Here is a 12,500-nt window from a genome sequence, read left to right on the forward strand (position 1 = left end):
TCCTCTCTCCTCCCTCCATCTCTCTCCTCCCTCAGCGATCTCAGTAGTGAGCCAGGTGTTTAATCCGTTTCTTCATTAGCAGCAGGTAGAAGCTGTTAGAATTGATTATAATCAGGTGAATAGCACGGCGCTCTGTGATACGACAGATGGATTAGAGACGCACATTAAAGCTACATTAAAGCCAGGAGCTGAGAGCCGAGAGCCGCTGAAGGTCACCCAGTTTCTTTCATGTAGAAAGCATTAAAAATCACAGGTTCTGTCTCCACATGTCCACAACACCACATGACCACATCACCACAACCCATACATCTCCACCTCCTCATCTCTACAGCCCATACATCTCCACCTCCTCATCACCACAACCCATACATCTCCACCTCCTCATCTCTACAGCCCATACATCTCCACCTCCTCATATCTACAGCCCATACATCTCCACCTCCTCATCTCTACAGCCCATACATCTCCACCTCCTCATATCTACAGCCCATACATCTCCACCTCCTCATCTCTACAACCCATACATCTCCACCTCCTCATCTCTACAACCCATACATCTACATCTCCTCATCACCACAACCCATACATCTCCACCTCCTCATCTCTACAGCCCATACATCTCCACCTCCTCATCTCTACAGCCCATACATCTCCACCTCCTCATCACCACAACCCATACATCTCCACCTCCTCATCTCTACAGCCCATACATCTCCACCTCCTCATCTCTACAGCCCATACATCTCCACCTCCTCATATCTACAGCCCATACATCTCCACCTCCTCATCTCTACAGCCCATACATCTCCACCTCCTCATATCTACAGCCCATACATCTCCACCTCCTCATCACCACAACCCATACATCTCCACCTCCTCATCTCTACAGCCCATACATCTCCACCTCCTCATCTCTACAACCCATACATCTCCACCTCCTCATCTCTACAACCCATACATCTCCACCTCCTCATCTCTACAGCCCATACATCTCCACCTCCTCATCACCACAACCCATACATCTCCACCTCCTCATCTCTACAACCCATACATCTCCACCTCCTCATCTCTACAGCCCATACATCTCCACCTCCTCATATCTACAGCCCATACATCTCCACCTCCTACATCACCACAACCCATACATCTCCACCTCCTCATCTCTACAACCCATACATCTCCACCTCCTCATCACCACAACCCATACATCTCCACCTCCTCATCTCTACAGCCCATACATCTCCACCTCCTCATCTCTACAGCCCATACATCTCCACCTCCTCATCTCTACAGCCCATACATCTCCACCTCCTCATCTCTACAACCCATACATCTCCACCTCCTCATCACCACAACCCATACATCTCCACCTCCTCATATCTACAACCCATACATCTCCACCTCCTCATCACCACAACCCATACATCTCCACCTCCTCATCTCTACAACCCATACATCTCCACCTCCTCATCACCACAACCCATACATCTCCACCTCCTCATCTCTACAACCCATACATCTCCACCTCCTCATCTCTACAGCCCATACATCTCCACCTCCTCATATGTACAGCCCATACATCTCCACCTCCTCATCTCTACAGCCCATACATCTCCACCTCCTCATCACCACAACCCATACATCTCCACCTCCTCATCTCTACAACCCATACATCTCCACCTCCTCATATCTACAGCCCATACATCTCCACCTCCTCATCACCACAACCCATACATCTCCACCTCCTCATCTCTACAGCCCATACATCCACACCTCCTCATATCTACAGCCCATACATCTCCACCTCCTCATCTCTACAACCCATACATCTCCACCTCCTCATATCTACAGCCCATACATCTCCACCTCCTCATCTCTACAACCCATACATCTCCACCTCCTCATATCTACAGCCCATACATCTACACCTCCTCATCTCTACAGCCCATACATCCACACCTCCTCATATCTACAGCCCATACATCTCCACCTCCTCATCTCTACAACCCATACATCTCCACCTCCTCATATCTACAGCCCATACATCCACACCTCCTCATATCTACAGCCCATACATCTCCACCTCCTCATCTCTACAACCCATACATCTCCACCTCCTCATATCTACAGCCCATACATCTCCACCTCCTCATATCTACAGTCCATACATCTCCACCTCCTCATATCTACAGCCCATACATCTACACCTCCTCATCTCTACAACCCATACATCTCCACCTCCTCATCTCTACAGCCCATACATCTCCACCTCCTCATCTCTACAGCCCATACATCTCCACCTCCTCATATCTACAGCCCATACATCTCCACCTCCTCATCTCTACAGCCCATACATCTCCACCTCCTCATATCTACAACCCATACATCTCCACCTCCTCATATCTACAGCCCATACATCTCCACCTCCTCATATTTACAGTCCATACATCTCCACCTCCTCATCTCTACAGCCCATACATCTCCACCTCCTCATCTCTACAGCCCATACATCTCCACCTCCTCATATCTACAGCCCATACATCTCCACCTCCTCATATCTACAGCCCATACATCTCCACCTCCTCATATTTACAGTCCATACATCTCCACCTCCTCATCTCTACAGCCCATACATCTCCACCTCCTCATCTCTACAGCCCATACATCTCCACCTCCTCATATCTACAGCCCATACATCTCCACCTCCTCATCTCTACAGCCCATACATCTCCACCTCCTCATCTCTACAGCCCATACATCTCCACCTCCTCATATCTACAGCCCATACATCTCCACCTCCTCATCTCTACAGCCCATACATCTCCACCTCCTCATATCTACAGCCCATACATCTCCACCTCCTCATATCTACAGCCCATACATCTCCACCTCCTCATCTCTACAACCCATACATCTCCACCTCCTCATATCTACAGCCCATACATCTCCACCTCCTCATCTCTACAACCCATACATCTACACCTCCTCATATCTACAGCCCATACATCTCCACCTCCTCATATCTACAGCCCATACATCTCCACCTCCTCATATCTACAGCCCATACATCTCCACCTCCTCATCTCTACAGCCCATACATCTCCACCTCCTCATCTCTACAGCCCATACATCTCCACCTCCTCATCTCTACAGCCCATACATCTCCACCTCCTCATCTCTACAACCCATACATCTCCACCTCCTCATCTCTACAGCCCATACATCTCCACCTCCTCATCTCTACAACCCATACATCTCCACCTCCTCATATCTACAGCCCATACATCTCCACCTCCTCATATCTACAGTCCATACATCTCCACCTCCTCATATCTACAGCCCATACATCTACACCTCCTCATATCTACAGCCCATACATCTACACCTCCTCATATCTACAGTCCATACATCTCCACCTCCTCATATCTACAGCCCATACATCTCCACCTCCTCATATCTACAGCCCATACATCTCCACCTCCTCATATCTACAGCCCATACATCTCCACCTCCTCATATCTACAGCCCATACATCTCCACCTCCTCATATCTACAGCCCATACATCTCCACCTCCTCATCTCTACAACCCATACATCTCCACCTCCTCATATCTACAGCCCATACATCTCCACCTCCTCATCTCTACAGCCCATACATCTCCACCTCCTCATATCTACAGCCCATACATCTACACCTCCTCATCTCTACAGCCCATACATCTACACCTCCTCATCTCTACAGCCCATACATCTCCACCTCCTCATCTCTACAGCCCATACATCTCCACCTCCTCATCTCTACAGCCCATACATCTACACCTCCTCATCTCTACAGCCCATACATCTCCACCTCCTCATCTCTACAACCCATACATCTACACCTCCTCATCTCTACAGCCCATACATCTCCACCTCCTCATATCTACAGCCCATACATCTACACCTCCACAGCTCTTCATATCTAAACCTCTAAACATCTCCACCTCCTAACACCTACACCTCCTCATATCTACACCTCCACCCCCTTCATATGTACACCTTCAAACATCTACACCTCCACATTTCCTCATATCTACACCTCCACTCCTCCTCATATCTACACCTCCAAACATCTACACCTCCACCCCCCTCACATGCACTCCTCCTCATATCTACACCTTTAAACATATATACCTCCTATTTACACCTACAGACATCTACACCTCCACCCCTCCTCATAGCTACACCTCCAAACATCTACATCTCCAAACATCTACACCTCCACCCCTCCTCATATCTACACCTCCAAACATCTACACCTCCACCCCTCCTCATATCTACACCTCCAAACATCTACACCTCCACCCCTCCTCATATATACACCTTCAAACATCTACACCTCTACCCCTCCTCATATCAACAACCCATACATCTTCCCTTCCCCACTGCTACACCTATACATCTCCTCATCTCCACTTACATACACCTCCAAATATCTACACCCCTATACACCTACACTTCCACAAATCTAAACATCTACACCTCCACACCACCACACATATACACGTCCTCACATCTACACCTCCACACACGTGGACTTTCCCACTGAAATCCTCAAGCTGGAAGCTTTAACAGAATTACTGAGTGAATAAATCAGAGATTACTAACAGCACATCTCTCTTTGTCCAGGTAACAGGAAGCTCAGCACATCTCTGATGTCCAATCTGTCCACTCTGTCCTTACATCCCAATCCGGAATCTCTAGATCGACCTGTGTGTGTGTGTGTGTGTGTGTGTGTGTGTATCCCGATACGGAGGAAGTCATGCAAGAACACGGCCTAAAAATCAATAATTATTTAAAGATGCATTCTTTGCACCAATCTAGAGAAACATAATGAAGAGAAAAGAAGCCAAAAATATAAAGGAAAAGAAACAAAAAGGAAAAGAGAAGACAATGTAAGAAAAGAAGAAAATAGAAAAAGAAAAGACACAGAGGAATGCCAAAATAAACAAAAAGAACAGATTAAAAAAAGGGAGGAGGATAATGGAGAGAAACTAAAAGAAGACATGAATAGAAGAGAATAAGGATAAAAAGAAGAAAAGAGAGGGAAGAGCATAGACTAACTGATAGCAGAGGAAAACATTGCTTCTTAACACCTCCCTCTACCGTCTGCAAGCCATCCATCCATCCATCCGTCCATCTATAAGCCCCATATTGTTCAGTGAAGCAGAGGAAAAGAAGGCACGGTGAAACAGAGCCTTATTAAACATGACGGCAGTAATTTTCCTGAACATGGATCATTCCGCTTTCACCACATAAATCAATTACTGACATTCCAGAATGAAGGGAAAGAAATTTGGCATGCTAAAAAAATAATGGTGTAAAGTCTCATGAGGTGAAATTTCCAGGATCTAAAATTAATATCGGTGTTTCATTTGTTTTCGCAAGTCTTGCCAATCCCATGAGGTGAGATCTCAGTGGTGTCAAGAATTACACTGTGACTCCTGAGCAAATTGTTGATCCTAGTAGGAAGGATGTGCTCTCTTTCTCTCTCTCTCTCTCTCTCTCTCTCTCTCTCTCTCTCTCTCTCACTGGTTCTCTGGTAAGAAATCCAAATCAAATAACTGTCTTTACACCATTTCAAGACCTTATTCAATTAATTCCATGATATGTTTTGAAGTGTTGTATGTTTTGGTACTGAAGCCATTTATTTTATTTTTAATACTTATAATAATATTATTAACATTTAATTAAAATGCTATAATATATTGTTTATGATTTTTTTAATTAATTCTAATGATTTTACTTTTTTTAAATTAATTAAATTATTAAAATTGATTTATTTATGGGGGAATTCTGATAGAAAGAGAAAATGCAGTAAATTAGCACCATGTTTCATCAGGAATACAAACCTTTCCACTCAGCCACATTATCCTAAAGTAAATGCATCGAATGCATTTACTTTTTATCCATCTTTCCATTTTTTCTGGATTCACTTATGTAGTTTTATACAAATTACAAAAGAAACGTCTCTTCATCGCCTGTAAGCATTTCCAGACTGTCTAAAAGCACTCTGTGAAAGCAGCATCATTTTCTCCAAGCCCACTTGACAAAATGACACTTTTATAGATGTTTATTAAAAACTGAAGCAGGGACAATGCTGAATTTCTTATTACGGATGTCTGCATGATGCTAGCAGAGTATTAGCAGTGACTTCCATGTTCTTGTTTTAACAACAATCTTGTATTTTCTCTCAAGGTTCTGTTTTGTGGCAGCGGTTCAGATGTAAAGATGTAGAATTTATGATAGAAATGAAGGATCAAATACACTTCTGTGTACTTGATTGCTAAATACTGTTGCAGTGATGACAAAAGAAAGTAGGCAGTTACATAAGCAGCGAAACATGCACACTTTCTGGGATATTTCGGTGACATCTTGAGCTAAATAAATGAGACCTGATGTGAGACTCTTCTAGATGAAGAGTGTGGTATTTAAAAGTGGGAAGACCCGCCTACCTGGGAGTCGAGGCCGTGCCGAGCTTACAAATGGGCAGGAGACACCGAGCAGGCGGTGCAGTGCTAATGAGAACAATACACTAGAGCTGTAGCTTAAACAAACCCCTGTGTATAGATTATAGTCAATACAGAACCAACCTGCTCTATAGGGGGATGTTATAGCGGGTGGGGGGACGTTAAACACACAACCAAGCTGCAAGCCACAATGCGGCAGAAAAGATAAGATAAATAGAGCAGAGAAGAAAATGAATGATATGTGATGAAAAGGCAAAATAAGAAAAAAAAGAGAAAGAAAACTAAATGAGGATATAAACCAAGAGACGGAAGCAAGGCAAGAAAAAACAGGGAGAGAATAAAAGAGAATAAAAGATTTAAAAGAAAAGAAGAGGGAAAAAATGAGAAGATGGCAAGAAAGAGACATATAGAAATAAAGAACAAAAATAGAAGAACTGCAATTTAAAAGAACGAGTCAAGATTCAAAACAAGAAGAAATAAAGGACACAAACAAGAGAAAGAAAAGAAAAGATGGACTGGTTATTGGAACAGTACACTAAAGCTGCAGCTTAAAATAAACCCCTGTGTAAAGATGATAATCAATAACAGGACCAATGGCTCTGATTATAAGCCACATCATAAGGGACAGTAAACAAAGGTGGACCACTATATTGCTTTTTCTTTTCCCTCTCTCTCTGTCTTGCTAATGAAGAGGCCCTTATGATCTACTAGAGCTTAGAACAACAAAATCAGGCATCTTTCCCCCCAAAAAATCATTCCAAGCTTTTCCGAGACATAAAAAGCATTACAGAAAAAAAGGCAAAATGGAAAAATAAGTGAAGACATCATTGCTTGATGCATAATGGACCTTCAATTTCATTATCAGTCATGAAGTAGCGTCCTAGATTGGATTATGTAAGCTAATGATGTCAGATCAGGCACCTCCGAGTGTCTAACCGTTACTGACACAACTCCAGAGGAGGAAGAAGACGCAAAGAAAACCTTTCTCTGACAGAACTCGGACAGGATGTACCTGCTTCTCCATAGAGAGAAGACTGAGATGGTGTGTGGATTTGTGTCTGAGTGTGTCTCGCAGACAGACACCAGCCGAGCGGCCTAATTGGTTCTCCAGCCGCCTCGGCAGGACTCTAAACCTCACACCACCCAATCAGCTTTCGCCAAACCAAATCCTGCCTAAATCCACTGCCTTACTTGTTCCCGGAGTGTCGTCGTCACCATTGCCGTCATTAACACCGTTCTTGTTTAATTTAAAGATAATTATAAATAAAATACAATTTTTGCCAAGAGAAAAGAAACGGGAACTAGCGTCACTTATACGTCAAAACTCCCACATAGCACTCTCACTCTACGCATAAAGAGTTGGCTCGAAAAAAATTTCAACTCAGGAGCACTTGAGTATTGGGATGATGTCATGCTCATTCATGGAAGCTCCGCAAATATTTGCACATTCATCTCCAAGCTTATTGCCTGATTTGAGAGATCTTTTCCTCATCTCCCACATGTTCCTCTGGGAAAATAAACCCCTGGGCCATGTTGATGTCTCTACAATTGTGACAACATTCAACTCAGCTCATAGACGGGCCAAACGTATGGCAAGCTGCAAGTGTGGCCCGCTATAATCCCAGTTAATCTTCACAGGGAGCGTAGAGATATGGATATAATTTGTAACGTGCTGAGGCAGACAAATAGGGATCAAGCTAATCTGATATTAGCCACAAAAGGAAAGCAGATACTAAAAAACCTGGAAACCAACAAAGGAGATAAGAACCAGGTACCCACCATGTCCTGCACGGAGTGAAGCAGGTAATCTGTGGATGGCAGCCGGGACCGTGTGGTGATGTTTACCCGGCCTTGCATGATGAGACCCCCATGTCACCCCAAGGGTCAGGGTCACGAGGCAAAGTGCCACACGGCCAGCTGAGGACCAGACAAGAGCCTCTGGGCTCCAGCCCCCAGGCATCATCCCCTGAGAGGAGAGAACAGGAGGGAGAGTGTAACAGGACAGATTCGGGATTCAGCGTTCCCGGTGGCCCATGCTCCTCACACTCGTATACCCGTATGCGCAAGAACGCACACTTTCAAAAAAAAAAACAAAACAAAAAAAAAACGGCAAGATAATCCACAGAGGAGGCAACCAGCAGCCAGCACTGTAAATAAACCCAAAGCTAGATAAGAAAAGCCTTTTCTTGTTAGTTCCTCAGTCAGAGAAAATCCACAGTTTTGCCGCAAGAATGACAGCACTTTCATGCATGATGGAAAACGAGAAAGGCAAGAGAAAAAAACCCCCCACAAAATTAGGGCACTCTCGGAGCTGGAACGAGCAATCCGAGTCTATTCCCTACAGCTTGCTCAATTTCCCACCTCACCACACACACACGGAGGTGACTGTAATAACACTCGCGAACAAGGAAGCCTCGAGGAATCTCTCCGTACTTGGTGGCCAGCAACTCCTATGGGTACTAGGATACAAGAAACAAGAACAAGCCGGGTATTTCTTTTGACAGCTTCGAGGCTGGATGCAAAAGTTTCTCCCTGGGATCTATAGGATGATATCCTGAGAGATGCTTTGCCGGTCCCAGTTGGTCCAAAGCGCAAGCCTCATCTTGGTCCTGACAGCTACAGGAGATCCGAGAAAGAGACAAGCTCTACTCCATCAAAAATGCTAGAGAACGTAGGAACACCTGGAGTCGAGGCAGTCCGTGGCCACGAGGCATCGGCAATGCAGCTCCGGAGGTTTATGTGAAAGAGAGAGAGCAGAAGGAGGAGAGGGAGGGAGGGAGGAGAGAGAGAGAGAGAGAGAGAGGGAAAAAAGAAAAGAGAGGGAGGGAGAGAGGGAGGGAGGGAGGCATGAGAGGGAGGGAAGGGGGAGTCTCAGCTTCAGCATCCAGCAAAGGAAAGAGTGAGAGAGACAGAGAGATCGGGAGATGAGGCTATGCAAATGGAGAAGCTGCACAGTGCATTGCAGGCAAAAAAATGGAGGAAAGAAAAGAAATACATAATAGGATGTGTTTTCTCTCTGGCCCACACCAGTTTTTTCCAGTTTTAATGTCTTTCCACCCAATGCAGGGGATAAACTCCACCAGGGGATAAAAGGCAGGAGGAATTTGCAGCTCTGGTCTCGAGCATCACTCCTTAGTGGTCTCTTTGTTTTGTTCCTTGTTTTTCGATATCAGAAAAGATAAAAACATGGACAGGTTGAAAGGACTTTCACGCCGTCTGTCCTCATGTTCTGAAGCTACTTTGGCTTTTTTGCATCTGACGACCGAGATGACGTCATCTCAAGCAAGCCTCAGCCTCCTCCGTCAGGATTCGCACAACCCACTCATCCGGCAACTTCCAAATCTGACCAAAGAGTCATGAATGGAAAAAGACCAACTCTGTGTGTATGTCTACACAATGTTCAAGCTCCAGGCTCAGATAAGCGTGGCCTGTTCTTACAAACGGAGCCGCAAATCCCTCCAGACCACCAGAGGCAAGCGGAGTGCAAGTTCCCCCACCCTCCTCCTCCTCCTCACCCTCCTCCTCTTCCCTTCTTCTTCCTCCACTTCCATCTTTCTGTCCTCGAGAAGCAGTTCTGCTGTGAAGAACAAGGCATGACATCCAACACGACTGATCTCGCTCCATCTCTCGCACTGCTTCTTTTCTTTCTTTTCTTTCCCCTTTCTCCAGGCTGAGAGTTTTATCCACTTTGACAAAGGCAATCAGCTAAACTTGGTTAGACAGCAGCATGACTTTTTTTCTTTCTTTTTCCACTAAGAAATTCTGGAGGACATTTTGGTCGTGTGATGATTGGGTTGATTGAGCTACACCTGGCTTTCTGGTCATAAAAATGAAGACCGTGAGATCTCTCCTCCTCAAGTTCAACCCGTTCACTAGCTCTGCCATCTGCGTAATTATACCTACAACTATCTCCAGAGGTTTCTGAGAGATCGGAAGGTTCTCGTGATACTGGAGTGCCACCTACAGGCTAAAATGGAGAAATACAATGCAGCATGAATTCTCTACTAGACATTGATAAGCTCCTGATATAGTGTGTGATTGTAGTGGAATGCCAGCGTTGTTTAATAGTTTAATTTGCTTTTTCTAGAAAAAGTAAAATCAGACCAGGATTTAAGGGGTTGCTAGGGTCACATCCTCGTCTGACCTGCTAGTTCAAAAGTAGCCTTTATTTGTCACATATACAATTCTTCACAGTGAAACTCTTTCTTTGCATGTCCCACCCTTGGAGGTCGTGGTCAGAGTGCAGAGTCAGCCACAATACAGTACCCCCTGGAGCAGGGGGGATTGGGGGCTTTACTCAAAGGCCCAACAGTGGCAGCTGGGCAGTGCTGCAGCTTGAACCCCAATCTTTCAAGCAACAACCCAAAGCCTTAACCACTTGAGCTGGCACCACACAGATATCAGATATCTCTGATATCTTTGTAAGAACCTTTCACTTGGAAAGAAAACTTTCTTTCTGTTTGAAGACATCAATCCAATTCATTCAACGTCAACACAATCCAACACTGTAGTCTGGATAAGTTGGAAACCTCCACTGTAGCTTCCTGTCAGCTTCGCTAATGCTAATATATCACTCTACATTACCAGGATTAATTCAACCCATAAGATTTTAGATTTTATTTTATTTCATGGTGATGCAGTGTTTAGTCTTAACCAATTAAAAAATCTGTAAATCAGTTTGAGTTGATAACATTGGTTGATTTCGATGACTTAATGAGGCTACATTACATCCGTTTAGCTCGAGTACGCTGGATCGTTCGATTCAGTCAGGCTTCTTATATCTTGTTTAACTAAATGTTTAAAATTCCCTAGAGGAACTTCTGTGTTCTGTGTCAGACAGAGAAGTCTTGGGGATAATAAATGCATCGGTACACAAATCTGAGAGTCAGAGATGCGAGTTGATGCAACAACCTGTACACAGTGTTCAGTAACCTCGACTAGTGTTTTATATGCAACTTTATTTATTTATTTCTGAACGTTTTAAACCAGTATTTAAAAATGTGCAATGCAATGCTACGGATGATTAAACCCACTCCTAGTGTTTGAGTTAGGGTTAGGATTAACATAATTATAAGTTAGCATCAGTAGAGACGCAAAGCAGATTGAAGGATAAAGCATACCACAGCCTTAGCCTGTTAGCATATTAGCCTGTTAGCCATGAAAAAAATCACAGCAACAAGTGGTTGTTGTTTTTTTGGTGTGTAACAAACACACAGCATCATCTATCCCGGTTTCTGCTAACATGTCGCCAACGCTGGCAGCATCATTTGCATTTTCAGCCGTTCCTGTTTTACAAATGAGTTTAAAAAGGCAAGTTTGCCGGCATTAGTGTCTCAAGGGCACCGCTTACTCCACATATGGTAACTGAAGTGTGGGGAAGGAGGAGGAGGGGTCGAAGGGCTCAGAGCTCATAAAACTTTCCCATGCATATGCATAAACACACAATGTAAAATGAAGCATATGGAGAAATAAAGTCTTAAATATAATATTACCAACGGGTCCGGGACCAAGGCCCCTGAGACGGCGTACGGTGTGCGCGTGACACATCCAGCCGATTAGCACGACCGCGCCGCTATTTAAAGCACGTGGTGTGTAATTTTACAGCACATATTGTAGTCTCGTGAAGACTAAATGGGCTTTTATTGAAAATGAGATGCTGATTGTAGATTGGAATCAATCGCTTGATCGAGTGCTTAGTCATGTGCCTAGGAGCTAAAAAGCTAGGAAATCACCATCTGGACAAAAAAAAAAAATCCAATAACAATGGAAGTGCTGCTGAAATTCAGTGCAGTGGAAATGTGTGGAAGTGTAATGTCAAGTGAGTGACTGTGCAGAAATTCACCTCCATGAGAAATTCCACGAGGCTTAAAGCTCCTTCCTAACACCTTAAAGCAACAATTAGTGGATAAAAATTACATCTACATTTACGTTGCCATATCTGCTGTCTAAAAAATTGACATTTTTATTCATGAAGCTATTCAACCTAACAAA

At 44.3% G+C, this 12,500-nt stretch overlaps 1 protein-coding gene across 33 annotated transcripts in view; it reads right to left on the minus strand.

The window, feature by feature from the left end:
* LOC131348884 (neurexin-1a-like) overlaps positions 1–12,500 on the minus strand; it is a 326,295-nt gene that overhangs the window by 148,186 nt on the left and 165,609 nt on the right. For 2 of the 33 annotated variants that reach the window (XM_058384104.1, XM_058384103.1), the window contains exon 1: positions 8,289–9,234. The exons of 29 other annotated variants lie outside the window; for them this stretch is intronic. In XM_058384104.1, the coding sequence (XP_058240087.1) occupies positions 8,289–8,472 (184 nt within the window). In that variant the 5' untranslated portion in view covers positions 8,473–9,234. Of the gene's footprint in view, positions 1–8,288; positions 9,235–12,500 lie in introns of those variants that run through there. 2 more of the 33 variants (XM_058384106.1, XM_058384105.1) reach the window with 1 other exon arrangement.

Source organism: Hemibagrus wyckioides, linkage group LG29 (genome assembly GCF_019097595.1).
Source record: "Hemibagrus wyckioides isolate EC202008001 linkage group LG29, SWU_Hwy_1.0, whole genome shotgun sequence".
NCBI lineage: Eukaryota > Metazoa > Chordata > Actinopteri > Siluriformes > Bagridae > Hemibagrus > Hemibagrus wyckioides.